Here is a 19606-nt window from a genome sequence, read left to right on the forward strand (position 1 = left end):
GTGCTATCATGCTCAGTTAGGAAAATGGCATAAAATACTGATAACTAGCTTCCCTTCTGACTCATGCTAAGCTCTTCTTGGATCTGGTGTGGATGAGTTTGGTTAGAAATTCTGAAGACTTGGTAATCCTTCATGTCATCTCTTCTCTATAAAAAGTACTTTTAAGTCTGTGAAATATTTTATTAATACTCTGGGTTCAGTTTCTAGCTGGCTGCTTTTAATATCTGAATACTCCCACTGTGAGATCTAAGCAGCACTGTACCTGGTGTTTCTTGAAAAGCTTTCTTGATGAATCTTAGCCTCTGTCTTCTCTGACAAAATGGACTGGTGAGGTGAGATGAGCAATCATGCCATCTTCGGAGTTTGATCAATGGGTATCGTCAACAGGAATTATTCAGGCCCTCTCCTTACAAACACCAAGACATTGAATTTTTTATAGTACAATATTGTGTGTGTGTGTAATTCAGTGACTGTGTGTGACTCTTTGGAATGACAAGCAAACCAATAACAACTTGACCCTCTGCTCCCCTTTACAACCCCCCTTTTTGTCACAGAGTCTTATAGTCTGTTGTTCTTTATTTTACATCTTTATTGGAGTACAGTTGCTTTACAATGGTGTGTTAGTTTCTGCTGTATTACAAAGTGAATCAGTTATACATACACATATGTTCCCATATCCCTTCCCTCTTGCGTCTCCCTCCCTCCCACCCTCCCTATCCCACCCCTCTAAGTGGTCACAAACCACCGAGCTGATCTCTCTGTGCTATGCGGCTGCTTCCCACTAGCTACCTATTTTACGTTTGGTAGTGTATATATGTCCATGCCACTCTCTCACTTTGTCACAGCTTACCCTTCCCCCTCCCCATATCCTCAAGTCCATTCTCTAGTAGGTCTGTGTCTTTATTCCCGTCTTACCCCTAGGTTCTTCATGACATGTTTTTTTCTTAGATTCCATATATATGTGTTAGCATACAGTATTTGTCTTTCTCTTTCTGACTTACTTCACTCTGTATGACAGACTCTAGGTCCATCCACTTCAGTACAAATAGCTCAATTTCGTTTCTTTTTATGGCTGAGTAATATTCCATTGTATATATGTGCCACATCTTCTTTATCCGTTCATCCGATGATGGACACTTAGGTTATTTCCATCTCCTGGATGTTGTAAATAGAGCTGCAATGAACATTTTGGTACATGACTCTTTTTGAATTATGGTTTTCTCAGGGTATATGCCCAGTAGTGGGATTGCTGGGTCATATGGTAGTTCTATTTGTAGTTTTTTAAGGAACTTCCATACTGTTCTCCATAGTGGCTTCACATTCCCACCAACAGTGCAAGAGTGTCCCCTTTTCTCCACACCCTCTCCAGCATTTATTGTTTCTAGATTTTTTGATGATGGCCATTCTGACTGGTGTGAGATGCTATCTCATTGTAGTTTTGATTTGCATTTCTCTAATGATTAATGATGTTGAGCATTCTTTCATGTGTTTGTTGGCAGTCTGTATATCTTCTTTGGAGAAATGTCTATTTAGGTCTTCTGCCCATTTTTGGATTGGGTTGTTTGTTTTTTTGCTATTGAGCTGCATGAGCTGCTTGTGTATTTTGGAGATTAATCCTTTGTCAGTTGCTTCATTTGCAAATATTTTCTCCCATTCTGAGGGTTGACTTTTGGTCTTGTTTATGGTTTTCTTTGCTGTGCAAAAAAGCTTTTAAGTTTCATTAGGTCCCATTTGTTTATTTTTGTTTTTATTTCCATTTCTCTAGGAGATGGGTCAAAAAGGATCTTGCTGTGATTTATGTCATAGAGTGTTCTGCCTATGTTTTCCTCTAAGAATTTGATAGCTTCTGGCCTTACATTTAGGTCTTTAATCCATTTTGAGCTTATTTTTGCGTACGGTGTTAGGGAGTGTTCTAATTCTTAACACCTTAACTAAATCATGGATAAACTCAAGAGGGAAATCTCAGTAGGAGTAAAAGTACTTTTTTTTTTTTTTTTTTTGCAATACGCGGGCCTCTCACTGTTGCGGCCTCTCCCGTTGCGGAGCACAGGCTCTGGACGCGCAGGCTCAGCGGCCATGGCTCACGGGCCCAGCCGCTCCGCAGCATGTGGGATCTTCCTGGACCGGGGCACGAACCCGTGTCTCCTGCATCGGCAGGCGGACTCTCAACCACTGCGCCACCAGGGAAGCCCAAAAGCACTTTTTTAAGCTTCCATAAACCTAGGATCCTACAGGTCAATCAGGCAGGAATTGACAAAGCAACAGATGCTTATCAAATGAGTTCCTAAGATGCAGGCCACTGGTCCACAGATGCTTGTTAAACATCAGATTATCACTATCCATGATTTAGTTAAGGTGTTATGAATTGTGTTTTATGAAAGCAGATTGGTGGTTGCCAGGGGCTGGAGGAGAGAGGAATGGGGAATAACTGCTTAATGAATATGCATTTTAGAACTAGACAGAGGTGATGGTTGTATAACACTGCAAATGTATTAAATGCCGCTGAATCGTTCACTTTTAAATGACTGATTTTTATCTTAAGTGAATTTCACTCCAATTAACAAAATATGAAAGAATAAATAGTGTTTTAACGGTGTGGTCTCCTGAGCCTGGATGTGTGTTTTTTTTTAAGTTTCAGAAACATGAGTTTATTTGATAAAAAGATGACAGAAGTCTGAATTTGAAAATCCTAAAATGAAAGTTTTATGCCACAGATTTAGAAATAACACCGAAGACGTGGGCTGCAAGCATTATTTAAAAAATCGAATTCCTGAGATTTCCCTGGCAGCCCAGTGGTTAAGACTCCGCGTTTCCACTTCAGGGGCCACACGTTCGATCCCTGATCGGGGAACTAAGATCCCATATGCCGTGTGGCGTGGCCAAAAAAAAAAAAAAATTGATTTCCTATTTTTTACTTATACAGTGAAAAACCCCACATCGAAAAGTGATTGATTTTAGTTTTTTGCTAAATTGGATCTACTGCAAAGTCCAGCCAGATTGATGTTATAGAAATGGTGGCCTTCAAGGAAATTAGAGAAAAAAAGATTTGGTTGAGCAGTGTCATTATCAGCTTCACCTGAGAAGGAAATGACCCGGGGGAGAGAGTGTCTGTCTCTCCTGTTGGGCTCCCTGGTATTGACAGATCCATTAGTGGATGTAATTAGAAAAGCAAAGTTGGACTTTGAGTAAATAGGTTAACATCACAAATGATTGCTGGGCAAAATCATAGGAACTGTTGAGGGTCAGCGTGTGTTGCCTGCTGTGGAGACTTGAGTGAGATGTGAGGTCATTGTGCACAGTGCTTTCTTTCTTGTGTTGGAAGCTAGTACTTTGCCTGTAATGAAGTTTGAAGTAGCAGAAACATTGCTTTGGCTCTTCTGCAGATGTCTGAAGGGCTTCGTTTCCAGGGAATAAACAGGGCTGCAGAATGTCTGCTAAACAAACATAGTCATAGCAAAAACACAATCTCCTTTATCCCAGGAGTGTTAAGAAATATGTGGTTTGGTGGATTATGCTTTTTCCCCTGTTTTTCTTCCTTTCTTTTTAAACTCCAGGAATAATGGTTTATTTATTTATATGGAGTTATTTCTGAAAGAAAAAACCCCCACTTATTTCAAAACAAAACCTTTGGGCTCTCATATTACCTAAAATACATTTCTAGCAGTATTTTCTGTGTTTTGATTTTTTTTAAAGCCTCTTATTGGTAATTGAATGAGGGAAAAAAGATTTCCAAGGGATTTGAAATATAGTTATGTGGTTCTAACCTCTTTGTTCATGTCTACATCAGTATAGAAAAGGGAGGGCTTTGGGATTAACATACACACACTACTATCTATAAAATAGATAACCAACAAGGACCTACTGTATAGCACAGGGAACTATACTCAATATTTTGTAATAACCTGTAAGGGAAAAGAATCTGAAAAACAATATACATATATGTATGTATGTATAACTGCATCACTTTGCTGTACACCTGAAACTAACACAACATTGTAAATCAACTGACTTCAGTTTTAAAAAAATATGATATATAGATACAATGCAATATTATTCAGCCTTAAAAAAGAAAAATCCTGATGCATGCTGCAACATAGATGAACTTTGAAGAAATTATGCTAAGTGAAATAAGCCAGTTACAAAAGGACAAATATATGATTTCCCTGGTATGAGGTACTTCCAGTAGTCAAATTCATAGAGACAGAAAGTAGAAAGGAAATAGAGGCGTGTGTCAAATGCCTGCGGACATGTCCGTGAAGACTTGGATAAGTCGTGATGATGTGGGAATGAGCACACTGGTAAGGTGGTCATTGTCTGACTGGCAATCACACCATCCCTTGGCAGCCACCATCAAGAATGGGAAGGGTGTGGGGCATCCATCCTCCCACGTTTACCAAATGCCTCAGCCAGACACTGCGACCTACCAGGTCTTGGCTTTGGGCCATATGGGGTTGAAAATAAAATAGGACTTACTTGCCAAATCTAAAGATTAGGAGAGTTTCTATGAGGATCAAGATTTCTGACTTCTTGAAGGTAAGAATTAGATCTTCTGTCACCAGTGGGCCCACGTGCCCATTGGCAGTAACCAGTCTAGAAGGACAGGATGCCACCCCCTTGGGGAGGTGGGCCCTCCGTGTTCACTGCTCATCCCCTGGCTCTGTCTCTTGCTTACTTTATCCATCTGGGCCCTGGGGCCCCAGTTCCTGGCCTTGGGATCTGTCCCAGACCTGCTACAGGTCATAGGATGAGACCCAGCCCCTGCCAGGCTGGAGAACTGGGCTTTGCACAGCAGCAGCATGAGTCCCCATATGGGAAGAAGACAGCTCCCTGAGCGGGAGCACGGGGATGTCCAGCCTGGACCCCGGCTTGCAGACTGATTGCTGTTAACTAAGTATATGGAACAAGACAGTTTAGAAAGTGGAGAGAAAAGTGTGACCTTCAAATGGGTGTTGGGCCCTAATGGTGACACTTCCTCAGACTGGAGGGTAACACTGGCCAAGACAGCCCCATCAGTGCCTTCATCTTCAGCGGTGACTTTTATCCTGCTGCACCAGCAGCAGATTCTTTTCCTGCCTCCGTTTCCATCTCTCTACCCACCCGAACATGTGGTTGTTCCTTAATTCTCATTTTGGCTCTGGTTTGGGAGGACTCTTCAGTTCACGCTGGAAACATTGATTGTATTCTCTTCCAATGTCACTTTTTAGTTAGAAACTTGTACCTTAGTCTCCAAATTGAAATGATAACATCATTGCATTTTAAAGTTGGAAGCTCCTTTTGGAATTGCCTGTCCGGGGTCTTCATTTTAAAAATGAGGTACCCAAGAGATGGGGTGGGAATTACGTGACTTGCCCAAGGTTATGTAATTTGTAAATGAAATCAGGCAAATATTACAAAACAAAAATAGTGGAGAGGTCATTTTGATGGGTGGGGTGAGAAATAGACCAAGAGCCCACGATTGGTATGTTCATCCAAACAGATAAATCATTCCCTTGTTTGTTTTCCTAGTAGTAATACTGGGGGATTGGTCACTTTACAAGAACCAGCGTTTCTTTTTAAGGTTAAGGTTCAAAAAGAAACTTGAAATTAGGCCTTTAATCACGTTTACCGTTGGCGTTTTTTTTTTTTTATTATTATAGGATAGTTGAGATTCATTTTTATTTGTTTTTTAACCATGAAGCTCAACTTTGACAGCATGCATACCAAAAATTAAAGCTATAAAATTGCTGAGTTTTGACAGGAGATACATCCTTAGATTTGAAGATAAAAATTTTAAAGGTATTATGTTTCATTCAGGAAGCATTTAGCTATAAAGTGGTTGATTGACTAATATTTTTAGTGCACTGATTTGGAGCATGGAGGTGAAGGGCTGTGGACGGGGATGGGGAGGGTTTAATGTCCCAGCACCGAATTGTCATCAGCGGCTTCAGCGGACCAGTCTGTCCGCCACCTCCAGCACCACTGAACTCCGCTGTTCGGAGCTTCATCGATTACGCACGCCTCCTTACAACCACTCTCTGATGGAAGGCAGGCCCACATTGTCATCTCCGTTTTATACGTGGAAACTGACCATTCACAGGCCCAGGATCGATGCCAGGGAGGAGCATAGAGCTGATCCTGGAATCCCAAGTCTTCTAAACACATCAGCTGCTTTTATTCATTTTTTAAATTATAGGATCATGCATAAGAGGAAAGAAACATACAAATTATCAAAATCTTGGCACAGGTTTATTTTACCGTAGCAGAAAGAGTCTGAAATACTCGAAACGTTTACAAAATACCGACCTGTAGAGACTGACTTTGAAGTCTCATATTTGATGACTCACAGATGCTCTTTCTGTACAGTTTTATCAGAGAAGAGGGGATCTTTGTGCCGCGTGGTATTTTTAGGTCTGATGGATATTATAAAATTACCCTCCAGAAGGACTTACACTCCTACCAAAAGTTCATGCAGTTTTTCAAATAAAACAACAGCGTCTGTGACACACACGCTCCTGTTGCTTCGTCATCGCCTGACAGTGCAGGAGACCTGCCCCTGGTTCCCCTGGAACAGCCTACATACAGGCCCACTCCTGTCATTCGCAGGGGCCTGGACGAGAGGGCAAGAGATGTTGGGCTGGGCCGGCACTGGGGTGAGGCAAGTGAGGCAACGTCTTTTAAAAAGAGGAGATCAGTAACAGGGCTGTGCCGAACTTGAGGAAAAAGAAAAATCAATAATATGGATGCTGTCCTTAGTAAAATTTTTGATAGTTTGTTCATTATGGACTTTCGGCATTCACGTTCACTTTTTAACATATTGCATTTAATGTTGACTCGTACTGGTTACTGAGTTTTTGGTGCTCCTTAAATGTTGCCCCTGCAGCAGTGTCTCCCCACTCACCTCCCCCTAGTTCCTGTGCCGCCTTGGGCCTGGGGGTGCACACAGACTCAGGGAGAAGCCTTGCAGACCCCCACAGTGGACCTGGGGCTGCCATGGCAGGGACAGCAGCCAGGGTCCTGGCTGTGTGGAGTTGGGGTGCAGGTCACAGGTGGGTGAGTGCCCTTAGATCCAAAGGTTCCCTGCCCTTTAGAGGAGTGCCAAAGGGAAACCCTCTAGAAGGTAGTTCTCAGCCTCTTAATCTCCTCGAGGGCTTGTGAAGACATAGACGGCTCCGATTCCGATTGAGTAAGTCTGGGGTGGCGCCCAAGGGTCTCCATGTCCAAGGATTTGGGGTGTTGCCTCTGCTGCTGGACGGTGGGGCAGGCTTGGAGAGGCTGCCCCTCTGGCCCGCCGGGTTGCTGTGCCTAGGAGTGTGGACGGGCTCAGCGTTCTTTCCAGACTTACCTTCAAGATTTTTTTCTATCTGGCGGCATATGTAGAATGTAGCCTTCAAGGGAAAGATTGCATGCTTTCCAGCTTTCCTGGCCAACCTTATCTTTGTCACTGTTATCATGGCGATTTCTCCAGGATGCTAGACACTTGCTTTAGAATGAATCATTGCTGTAGATTTTTCTTCCTGTAAATTTCTTGCCTGATGTATGGAAGTGAGGGCTACAGTGGCTGATGAGTATTCTTAAGTACCCCTAGATTTTGTTTTTAAGTTTGTTTTAAAGTAACACAGTATTTTTAAAAATACATGAAAATTTTAAATATTTTTCACATATAAAGAAGAAAATTAAAATGTCTCATAAACCCTCCACCCAAACGATTGCTGTATTGACGGTAATAGTATTGAAAGTACAAAATAAAGTAAAAACTACCTTCTCATCCTCACCTCCCTACTCCAGTCTCTTCAATATTGATGTTTTTGTTATTTCTTCCAGAAAAAAATTTTATTCATGTCTATCTATCCTTCTAATTTTTGTATACTAAAGTATCCTTCGATAAACACTGTTAAACACCTTGTCTCTTAACTTAGTCATGGATCTTGGGCACATTTTCATCCGCATGTAACACATATTAACGGTTCAGAGGATTCATCATTGGGGTGTCCCAGTGTTGAGCTAGCCCTCCAAAGAACTCCTTGGTTCTAGGTTTTTGCTGTTGTGATGACCCTGTAGTGAATATCTTTACCCATATATCTTGAGAAACATTTAGGAGTCCAGCCACAGGCATAAAACTCAGTGGCGAGGTTGCTGGACAAAGTGCAAATGCACTTTTAGGATTGAGGGAAAATACCACACAGCCCTCCAGAAAGGTTCAGCACTATCAACCGCCATGAGCACGACTGTTTCTCCAACATTCTTGCCCACGATGGAGACCACAGAAGTAAAAGGAGAAAAAAAACAATTCAAATAGCAATAAAATATAAAATAACTAGGAATAAACTTCCCAAGTGTGCAGTATCTATGTGAAGAAAATTTTAATATGCACCCGAGGGACTCCCAAAGAGTCTTGAATAAATGAAAATCATGCAATGTTCTTGGATGGAAACTTGCAGTGTGATGAAAATATCCGTTCTCGGGAGGTTGATGTTGTTAACTTGCTGTAAAATATTGTTTGGCTTCAATTTCCAATTCCTGTGGATTAAAAAATATAATCAAATAGTGTGAGGGGGAGCAATAAATTAGGAGTTTGGGATTAACATATCCACACTACTGTATATAAAATAGATAACCAACAAGGACCTACTGTACAGCACAGGGAACTATATTCAATATCTTGTAATAACCTATAATGGAAAAGAATCTGAAGAAAAACAGACATATGTAGATATGTATAACTGAATCACTTTGCTTGTACACCTGAAACTAGCACAACATCGTAAATTAACTATACTTCAATTTAAAAAATGGTTAAAAAGAAAAAAAATCCATTCCCTCTCAGTTCAGCTGTAATTTGAACATGATCCGATAAAAGTATCAACAAGATTTTTTTTTTTGAGGGACAATTTGATGACCTGATTTTAAAGACCATTTGGAAAAACAAATAATTGAGAAGAAACAGGAAGATTCAGAAAATAAACAGGAAAACAGGAAGATTCAGGAAATAGCCTGACCAGATTTTAAAACATAATATGAAACTAAAATTGTTAGAATAGATTAATAGATCACAGTCACAGACTTAAATATACTTAAGAATATAATATATGATAAAGGTGACATCTCAAATCAATGTGGAAAAATGGATAAACTGGGGATGGGTGGGAAAGGTTGAATTCATATTGCATAAATTCCAAATGGAGCAAAGATTTACATGCAAAAACTGAAATATTACTACAGGAAGTCACAAGAGAATTGTTTTATATTCCAGGTCTCTCTACTATGACATAAAACTCAGAAGCTATTGAAGGCAAGATTGATAAATTCAACTTTATTAAAAAAAATCTTCATGGCAAAACCCGTGTCATGCAAAGTCAAAAGACAATAATTTGGGAAAGATATTTGCAACTGTTATTACAAATAAGAAATGAATTTCCTAATATATAAAGAGCTCCTACAAATCAATATAAAAAAGACCAATAACCCAGTAGAAAACTAGGCAAAGATTTTGAACAGTTAACAGAAAAGGCAACATAAATAGCATTTAAACATGAGATGTTTAATAAGAAAAAGTACAAATTACATAATGAGAAATATAAATTACCACCTCACAGGGATCATTTTTTTTGCTGTGAGATTAGCCAGGGCATGGGAAAAGAAATACCTTTGTACCTCACTGATAAAGGCAAGCCCTTACTGCACTGTGGAGGAGATTTGGCAGTCTCTAAAAAAATTACAATGCATTTATCTTGAGCCCAGCAATTCCACACCTAGGAATTAACTTTTTTAGGTATACCGTACATGAATGCATGTGAAATCATGTAGGAGTGATGTTTTTCATTGCAGTATTACTTACGAAAGCAAAAGTTTGAATAGTCTGTGGTACCTCACACAATGGAACACTTGTGCAGTTGTAAAAAGAATGAGGAAGAGCTCTGTGTACTGCCATGGAATGATCTCCAAGAAAAGGATACTGTTAATTGATAAAAATGGATAAAAAGCTGGGTTGTAACATTATCCTACCATTTGTATAAAAAAAGTGAGATAGATATATAAACTTATTTGTGTACAGATTCAGCGATTATTAATATATATACAAAAGAAAATGGATAATACTGGTTGCCTCTAGGGAAAGAACCTGAGGGGCGGGGGATTGGGCTGGAAGCCTTGTCACTTGAATCTGTTGACTTCTGAAATCTTGTCTGCCCTTCTCAAAAAGGTTTTTTTAAACCCCAATTTTAAAATAATTCAATAGGGGGAAAACACTTGTTTTGTTTTGCATAGTTCTAATGTTGAGTTAATTTGAGTGTCCTTTTTTTTTTTTTTTTTTTTTTTTTTTGCGTTATGTGGGCCTCTCACTGTTGTGGCCTTCTCCCGTTGCGGAGCACAGGCTCCGGACGCACAGGCCCAGCGGCCATGGCTCACGGGCCCAGCCGCTCCGCGGCATGTGGGATCTTCCCAGACCGGGGCACGAACCCGTGTCCCCTGCATCGGCAGGCGGACTCTCAACCACTGCGCCACCAGGGAAGCCCCTTGAGTGTCCTTTTAAGTATTGATTACCCTTTTATGCTTTTCAGGAAATTGCCTGTTTGTATATTTTGCCCATTTTTCTTGTTTTTGTTCTTGTTTCTGTTTTTTGCCTGTTAAAGAAATTACCCTTTTGTCTTAAGTGGCACAGAAATGTTGTTCCAGTCTGTCTTTGGACTTTGTTTTGCTGCTGCTTTTTGCCACCCGGCAATTTTACGTTTGTGTGCAGTTGTCATCGTCTTGTGATCCTCCTCCTCCTTCATTTCTTTCTTTTTTATTTTCTGAGGGGGTGGAAGTGACTTTTCCAGTGTGATCTCTGAGAAACTGGCTCTAATTTTAAGCCATCCGGTCACCAGTACTTATGGATGAGTTGGAAATTAGCCAGCAGTTTTGTAGGTTCCCTTGAAGACAGTAGTTAAGATGGGAACAGACTCATGTGACTGAGAGGCGACCTGGAGATTTTCTGCTGAGCTGAGGGGAGAGGGATGTGAATGCGTGGGGTGGCCGGTCTGGGTGGGTCTCTGATGAGCCTCCCCTCTCTCCACTCCCAGCCGAGCTCCCACGGGCCTCGGCCGTGAGGCTGGCCTCCCTTCGTGACCTGCCCGCCCAGCTGCTGGAGCCGTACCAGCAGGGCTTCTCACTGGTGGCCCTGCACCCCTTTGTGCAGCCAACCCATGAGCGGGAGAAGACGCCCCTCGAGCACATCTTCAGGGCCATCCTGATCAAGAAAGCCGACAGGTAAGGCCTCTGAGGGTGGGCGGTTAGCTTAGCATCATGAGGTGCCTAATGTGTGTTGAATGAAGAAGGGAGGGGAAAGGAATAGGGTTTGCGGGGGGGTGTGTGTGGAGTTTGCATCTGTTCCCAGGACTGCCCTCTGACAGGTAAGGCCAAACATTAGACAACTAAAGAGTTTCATAGCATCTTGCAACTGTCCACACCAGATGGCATAAGTAGAGAATCCACGTTACATCCTTTCCTCCTTTAATTTACTGGATTACACTCAGCTAGAAAACTGTCTCCTTGAGGAGCTGTACTCCCAGAAGAGAGCGGCTAGTGAAAGTATACTACTATTAATCTACAAAGCATGGCTGGAAGACACACTCATTTTGGTTAGAGGCTGTATACAAACTTCATATCTTCCCCCAAACTCCAGAAATACTTGAATATTTCACACCCATCATACTTCCTGTCAATCACTTGGGAGGAAAAACAAAATTCACTTGAATCAAGTCCTGTAATTGATTTGGTCTTGATTTTGATTTTCACGGCTTGGATGATGTTTTTCAATATGGCTTTCCCAAGAATGCTTACTCTTATATTTTTATTGGGTCTAATTAGGAAAAGAGAGGTAGAGATCGGTTTTTCAAAAAGAGCAATATTAATTTTAAATGCTTTTTAAAAAAATGATGAAGGGGCGCAGAGGGATAAACTAGGACCTTGGGATTAACATATACATACTACTATATATCAGTATAAAGTGGATAACCAACAAGGACCTATTTACTGTATAGCACAGGGAACTAAATATTTTGTAATAACCCATAAGGGAAAAGAATCTGTAAGAGAATATATATATATATACGTATATATATATATGTATATATATATGTATATAAATCTGAATCACTTTGCTGTATACCTGAAACTAATACAACATTGTAAATCAACTATACTCCAATATAAAATAAATGAATGAATAAATAAATAAATAAAAACAATGAAGGTGGGATAGAAAGCACATTATGTTTCTGCTGCTCTTGTAAAAATAAAAATTGAAAGCCTGGCAAAGGAAATCAGATCTGTCTTTTGGCCAGTTATCGTGGGAGAAATGACAACACGTGCTATATTTTAAAAAGAGAGTAGAACAACTGCCCGTCTTCCCGCTTGCTTTGCCCACTGAACAGACGTTTGTCTGGTGATCTCAGGAGAGACAGCTGTGGGGCGTGAGGCTGTGTGACGAAGACGGACCCCTCTCTCCTGGCCAGCAGAGTTATTCACTTCTTCACGGCTGATCGAGCTCTGGGGCCCTCAGTCCATGTTAATTTACGTTAGAATTTGAAGTGAAAGGTGGCGTCCGCCTTTGCTGACATCCAGAATTACCATGGTTTTTGCAGAGTGAAACTTTTCTCAATGTCTGCCTTTTTTGCACATTGGTTTCTTTATGTTGAGTGACAGTGGGTCAATATCTGGTCAATCACAAGAGGAAATTGTTCTGGGAGCCCTAGTGGTTTCAGGTCCCACTGACACATGGGACGTACATGATGACAATAGGTCTCATTTACTGAGCGCTCACTGTGTGCCAGGCTTTGTAAGTATCACAGCATCCTTATAATCAGCCTATGAGGTATGTACTGCTTTTATTTCCATTTTAAAGATGAGGAAGCTGAGGCCCAGACATGGAGTTAGTTATCAAGGTGGCAGGGATGGCAGCAAGCATCCTCCCCGGCAGGCTGACTCTTGTACCTGCAACTGAGCCCTGATGTGAAGCACCTGATGTCCTCCTGCACCCATGATTCTGTGGATGACCACTTTATGAAAAAAAGTGGGAGAGTGCATATTTGGTTTTTAGATAAGGTGGTAATTTGTGTACTGTACCTTTCCTCCATTTTACCACTTAACAGTCTTCAAATAAATCAGAATTTCAGAAAAGAGACAAAATAAGACCAACTTACCATGTGCCTTCCTAGTTACCTAAGACGTACGTTGGGCCCCAGTGTTTCTGTTCCTTAGGCCATTCCATTGGCCTTGATGTGTGGAGGGGACAAAAGTCCCCTCTGGTCAGGACACAGGAGTATCCCTCAGTATAATTCCACTATAGGTGATGCTAGCACAGGACTTGCCATGAAGTCAGCAGATCATAAATGAACTTGATTCTAAATGCGAAGGTGTCTTTTTTCCCCTGCTGTGGAGCAGCACTTCTCAAACTTTGATGTGCCTTCTTTGAATCTCCTGGGGATATTGTTCAAATGCAGAGTCTGATTCAGAAGGTCTGGGGTGGGGCCTGGTACTCTACATTTCTAACACGTTCCCAGGTGATCCCGATGCTGGTGGTCCATGGACCACACTTAGAGTGGCAAGGGCATAAGGACCTGTCTACTTCTGTCTGGCTCAATGCCTGACGCTCACCAACACCACTTGACTCCCAGAGAGAGTTTTGAGCACCAGGAAAGGGGAGAAAGCACATAGGGCACCTGATTGGAGGGCCTGTGTTCTGTGCTGCACTTGGGTCCTAGCAGGTGATGTAGTGTAAGGGGCACATCAGTAGATTTTTCTGGGCCTCCATTTTCTAGCTGGTACGATGTGGGATTTGTACTAAATGATTTGCAAGACCTGAGCCAACTCTATATTGTAGTCTGATTGGATGAAGAGGGCAAGAAAGCTTCTCTGCAGGAATAAGAAATAAACGATCCCATTTTAGGAATAGTTCATTACAAGCCAGCGGTGGAGCTGGGGCGTTCAGTAGGGGTTCATTCCTCCCACTGAGGACAGGCCCTGAGCTCATGAACTTACTTTCCAGAAGATAAAATGGGTCAAGCTATTAAGAAGAAGGAGGGGGGCTTCCCTGGTGGCTCAGTGGTTGAGAGTCCGTCTGCCGATGCAGGGGACACGGGTTCGTGCCCCGCCAGTCCGGGAAGACCCCACATGCCGCGGAGCGGCTGGGCCCGTGAGCCCATGGCCGCTGAGCCTGCGCGCCTGGAGCCTGTGCTCTGCAACAGGAGAGGCCACAACAGTGAGAGACCTGCGTACCGCAAAAAAAAAAGATGACATTGTCCTTGAGTTTGAGTTCACTCTATCCAGAGTGTCTGGACCACCTGTCTGGATGACTTTAATGAACATTCCAGCTCCTTAATAAGCAGATACAGAGGAAGAATTGCTTGGATAACTTGGTGCCAGATCTTTGAAACTGGCCCCCACCCTTTTAAAGGAAGTTGCAAAAGCTTGGTAATTTGCCAAGTATGGTAATGAGAATGGTAATTTGCCATTCTCGTGACAAAAATGACCAACAGAATTTCCCCCACTTCTGTTTAGTATTGCATTATACAATTTTAAAGTTCAGGCATTTTCTCCCCTAGCAAATGCAATAACTGTATGTTTTTGCATCATGAGGGAAAGACCCCATGCTATGAAAAATAAACAAACAAAACCCAGCAGAACATTTTCTGTATCAGTAGGGAGTTGTATGTTTGTTTTTTTAAGTATTGATTTTAATCTAACGTTCATAAGGCAGCCTTTAGAAGCTCACTACCTGGTCTTTTAATTTATTTTTGGCTGCGTTGGATCTTCGTTGCCGCACGCAGGCTTTCTCTAGTTGCAGTGAGCGGGGACTACTCTTCGTTGTGGTGCACGGGCTTCCCATTGCGGTGGCTTCTCTTTGTTGCAGAGCACAGGCTCTACGCGCCCGGGCTTCAGGAGTTGTGGCTCGTGGGCTCTAGAGCGCAGGCTCAGTAGTTGTGGCGCACAGGCTTCGTTGCTCCACGGCATGTGGGATCTTCCTGGACCAGGGCTTGAACCCGTGTCCCCTGCATTGGCAGGTGAATTCTTAACCACTGCACCACCACGGAAGTCCAGTAGGGAGTTTAAGTAGTAAAAAATGAAATAAAGGAAATCTTGTGTGATTAGTTTTTAATATGAGCAGTTGATGGTATTTTTCACCAAGTCTGCCAAAGTTCTGACAGCTATAGATGCTGGTAAATGAAATGATTAGCTCTCAAAGAGGAGGTAAATGCCTTGGTTAATATTGTCTAAGTAGACAATATTGAAAGAGCTGTACATAAACTTTTTAGATTACTATCAGTTTAAATCAAGTTCATTAGCAAGAATCATCATGGAATGACTACTTGAAACTTGGATATCAACCTTAATGTGTTTGAAAGGTGAACGTAAAGTTTGTAGCAAATAATTAGCCTTTGGGGTCTGCAGTAAGATCAGGAAAAAAAAACCCAGAACCATACAAGCTTGCATTCACTCACTCACTAACCGAGTCATTTGCAGACATTTAGCTTGTGCTTTTTGTAAAGTATTGTGCTAGGGACTCTTCTTGGTGGGAAGGGAGAGGGTGCAGGCGCAAGATTCAACTGCCCGTGGAACCTGCCTTCCAGGTACCTGCAGTTTACCTGAGAACATAAGACATCCCTCACGCCATGGGAGTTTGGAAAAAGGAGAAGTCACCTCCTGCTGGAAAGAAAAACTAGGGAAATGTTTCAGGAGGAAACATTTCTTTCGGGTAGGCGTAGGAGTAATATGTCTGAAGTGAGAAGAGTTTATTCAGGTCTCACAATGAAATGTTTTCTAGTGAATTTTGAGTAATTTGAGAGCATCATGGACAGTCTAACTGTATCATCAGTTATTCCCAAAGCACAGTGCAGTAATGTTCCCCTGAGGCCTCTGCCATTTTGCTAAATTTCACTTCAATCCATGAAAAATTGCCTGATCCTTTCTTCTGAAAATTTTGATAACTGCCATTCCATTTTAAGATGGCAGGCCAAACCACACATCTGAGTCAGTTGTTCTTGATCCTAAGTGTGTTCAGTTGAGTCAGTCAGTGGCTTTGAAAACTGACTCAAGAATGAATAGCCGAATATGAGATATTTGGTAAGTAAAAGGGCGATTGTACTTCCTTCTCTCAGGTCTTTCTTGGGAGCACAGAGTGATTTGCACCAGACAATGTAGTTGCATTCACTCTGATTTCTAAGTGCATTTAAGTTGTGCTTCATTTTCTTCGGGCAGTTTTCCTTAGAACGAGTTGCCAAAGATCTTAAAACTTGATGGCTAAGAGAAGTCAGTTATTAAAATGTCACTCTGATGTTTCATGAGTGTGGGTTTAATTCTAGGTCGCTTTATGGTTGTAGACGTAAGTACAGAAATGCATTGTGCTGCTCCATTTTTCAGCTGTTACAAACTGTCGTTCACACACAGAGCTAGTTCAGGGTGTCATTGATGTGTTTTTTCATCACTAATGGGTTGAAGCCATTTGGGTCCAGGTCCCCTGGAATAATGCCTTATATGGTACAGGGAACCAGGACATCTGTGCCCTCTGTCGACATTCATCAGGTGCCTTTTGGCTTAGGGTCAGGGAGTGGGGCACCCAGAGGAGCTGCAGCTAATGCAGGGGGTGGGATTCCGAAACCCTGGTGGAGGGTGAAAAACGCATATAATCAAAGCTGCCCTTGAAAATCTCTTTAATTGCCCGTGAAATGTAATCCTGTAGCATCTCTCTACCCGATGATGCAGGCTTTCCTTCAGGACTAGATCAGATTGGTGTTTCCAGCAATGAGCCCCTTGGGGAATGAGTTGGTTTGGGTTTAGAGTGAGTGTTCATTAGAATCACACCTAGGGTGGTGAGATGCTTGCACCCAGAGAGGCGTCTGTGGGAACTGAGATAGAGAGAAGAGGATCTCCTCCCTCCCCCAGCCCCGCCCGCCGCTGTCTCACATCCATTCTGGAACACATCTGCCTGAGACTCGAATAACTAGCACCATTTTAAGTGGTAAACGTTTCCGCCCTTTCAGTTAGATTTTTCTAAGATAAATGAGCAAAGAGCTCCCAGCTATCAGGAAACTTATCTGCTAGGAAGATGTAAAGTCTATATGCAAATTATGTGAATGCCCAGCTTCATCTATGGGTCTTGGTTTTTGTCTCTCACCTGGAATGTGTTAATGGGGGGCCTTCAGAAAAGGAGGCTCTGTGACTCCCATGTGCTGTGGGTCTGGACTGATGGGTAGATTTGAACAGGGGCACCAGGGGTGGGAAGGGCCTCCCAGGCAGGGGGACCGGCCCAGGGGAGCCTGGAGCCTGGAAAAGCAGACCACGGATGATGTGGGGTGACTGGAGCGTGAGGCCCAGAGGGAGACGGGGAGAAAAGGCATGAGAAGGGTGAGGGCCTGGATCACGAGGCCTCTGATGGCCGGGCTAAGGAGTTTGAACTTTATCCTGAAGTCAGTGGGGAACCACTGCAATATTTTTGTTTCGTTTTAGAGGAACAACCACTGGAAGTGCTGAGTTTCCAAAAGCCTAAGAGGGGAAGAAAACGGAAGCTGAGAAAACATGGCACCTGTCATGGTGGGAGGTGATGGGTAGCTAAAGGCGGTTGTAGTGAGAAGGTGAGGGTATGTGTCCCATAGGAGGAAATACTGGATTTAATGTTTAGCTAGCAAGGGACAGCATGGAGGAAGAGGGAGAATCGAAGTCTAAGTGAGCTTTTGACTCCGAGGGCCTGGGAGGGGTAACTGGAGGGGACAGGGGTGGGGAGGGGAGGGGATGTGTCTGGGTGGGGTTCTCCCAGGCGCAGACCCCAGAGGAGGCTTCACATGCAAGTGATTTTTAAGGAAGTGCTCCCGGGAGGAATCAGGAGCGGGGTCGTGGGGCAGGGAAGGGGAGGTAGCCAGCAAGGGTGGCTGGTCCTCTGGGGAGCAGCGAGTCCACCCTGAGGCTGGGGATCTGGTTCTCACACTCCTGCATCCAGGAGCTGTTGCCCGTGAGCTTCCCCGCACACTTCCAGGTCTGGGGCACATCCAGGTGAAGCAGCTCCAATAGCCAAAGATGACTGCAAATCACGCAGAAGCTGGGGGGACACACAGAACCGGGAGGGGGGATGGGAGGGACCTGGGTGGAAAATGGAAAGCATCCACCACAGGAGGAGATGAATGGCATCAGTTTGGTCGCATCGTGTTTTGGCTGTTGCTGGTGGCACATGCCCCTGGGAGTTATCCCCCGGGGAGCCGGGAGCCAGGAGAGAAGGCCGAGCTGGGGGAGGCTGTGGAAAGCCATGGGAGGCCGGGGTGAGCCCATTGGGACCAGCACACTTCTGTGTTGCTGACCGAGCCCCAGCTGCTGTGGTCCTCATTTTCTGTACCAGATGCTTCCAGTGATCCTTAGGAGAGATGCAGTGGCTTGATGAGAGCTGTGCTGAGTCGCTGTCTTCCAAACGCACCATATGCTTGGAGCCTGAGAAGTTTTTCCTCTCCGACTGCACCAGCAAGCTGTTCTCACAAGTACTTACTTACGAGCAGCACAGAGGCTTAACTGAGTCAACTCTGGCTGATCAGTGTCAAGGGATGCAGAGACAGACAATTCTGTTGGCTTTTTGCTGTGTTATTTCTAGGAAAGCAAATCTCAGAGTGTTCAGCTTTCCCCCTTGTTTCCCTTCTTAGGGTAGGATTCTGAAATCTTGACGACTCTGCCTTTGCCCTAAGACAGGGGCTTAAAACGCAGATGTCTACAGGGGCCAGGCTCCTTGAGTGAGGACTCTCGGGTATTGGAGAGCCCATGCCTACCTATCTCTGCTCCGTTGTTGCCAAGTGTTGCCAGATCTTGTACTTTTTTTAAGAAAAGCCAGAAATCTGGATTTTTATGTGAAAACTTCTCTTTTTTAACCGTTGCCTCACTTTTTCAAAATAACATTGTATATCCTTGACCCACCCCACTGGCTGTCATCTTGTAACCTTTAAGATTTCTGTGTGGTGCTTGCTTCGGGGGAGTTCATCACCTACCCTTTGAGCTGCCTGTTCTCCTTTCACACACAGCAATCGTCAGACTTCTGACTCTCTTGTTACTGTTTTTCGAATGTCTGCCCACCTCCCCTCCCCCTTGCTAAATCTTCTTTCCTCTTTGGATTCCCATTACTTACTTAGTGTGCCAGGTGCTGAGTAGGTGTGGATCAATAGAATTTTCCTGAATTGAGTGGAATAAAACCGTGCCGTGGAATTTTGCTACCATCTTCCACTAAACGACCATAAATCCATTGAAAGATGGATTTGTCTTTGGTTTACACATCTAACCAGTACCAAAAGTGCATCTTGTTAATGTAGCCACACAGCAGCATGGACCCCAAGTAATGGAACACACACACACACACACACACACACACACACACATACACACACACAAGATCCTTTCATTGACTCAGCCATAAAAAGAAACAAAATTGAGCTATTTGTAATGAGGTGGATAGACCTAGAGTCTGTCATACAGAGTGAAGTAAGTCAGAAAGAGAAAGACAAATACTGTATGCTAACACATATATATGGAATTTAAGGAAAAAACAAATGTCATGAAGAACCTAGGGGTAAAACAGGAATAAAGACACAGACCTACTTGAGAATGGACTTGAGGATATGGGGAG

General features: G+C 43.1%; 1 protein-coding gene across 1 annotated transcript in view; it reads left to right on the top strand.

The window, feature by feature from the left end:
• The window catches only part of RFTN1 (raftlin, lipid raft linker 1), a gene marked incomplete at both ends in the record, with an annotated part of 182526 nt that overhangs the window by 52862 nt on the left and 110058 nt on the right, over window positions 1–19606 (top strand). The window contains one exon of the mRNA XM_079705075.1: window positions 11037–11223. Within this exon, the coding sequence (XP_079561201.1) occupies window positions 11037–11223 (187 nt within the window). The remainder of the gene's footprint in view (window positions 1–11036; window positions 11224–19606) is intronic.

This window comes from Hyperoodon ampullatus (assembly GCF_949752795.1).
Source record: "Hyperoodon ampullatus genome assembly, chromosome: 5".
NCBI lineage: Eukaryota > Metazoa > Chordata > Mammalia > Artiodactyla > Ziphiidae > Hyperoodon > Hyperoodon ampullatus.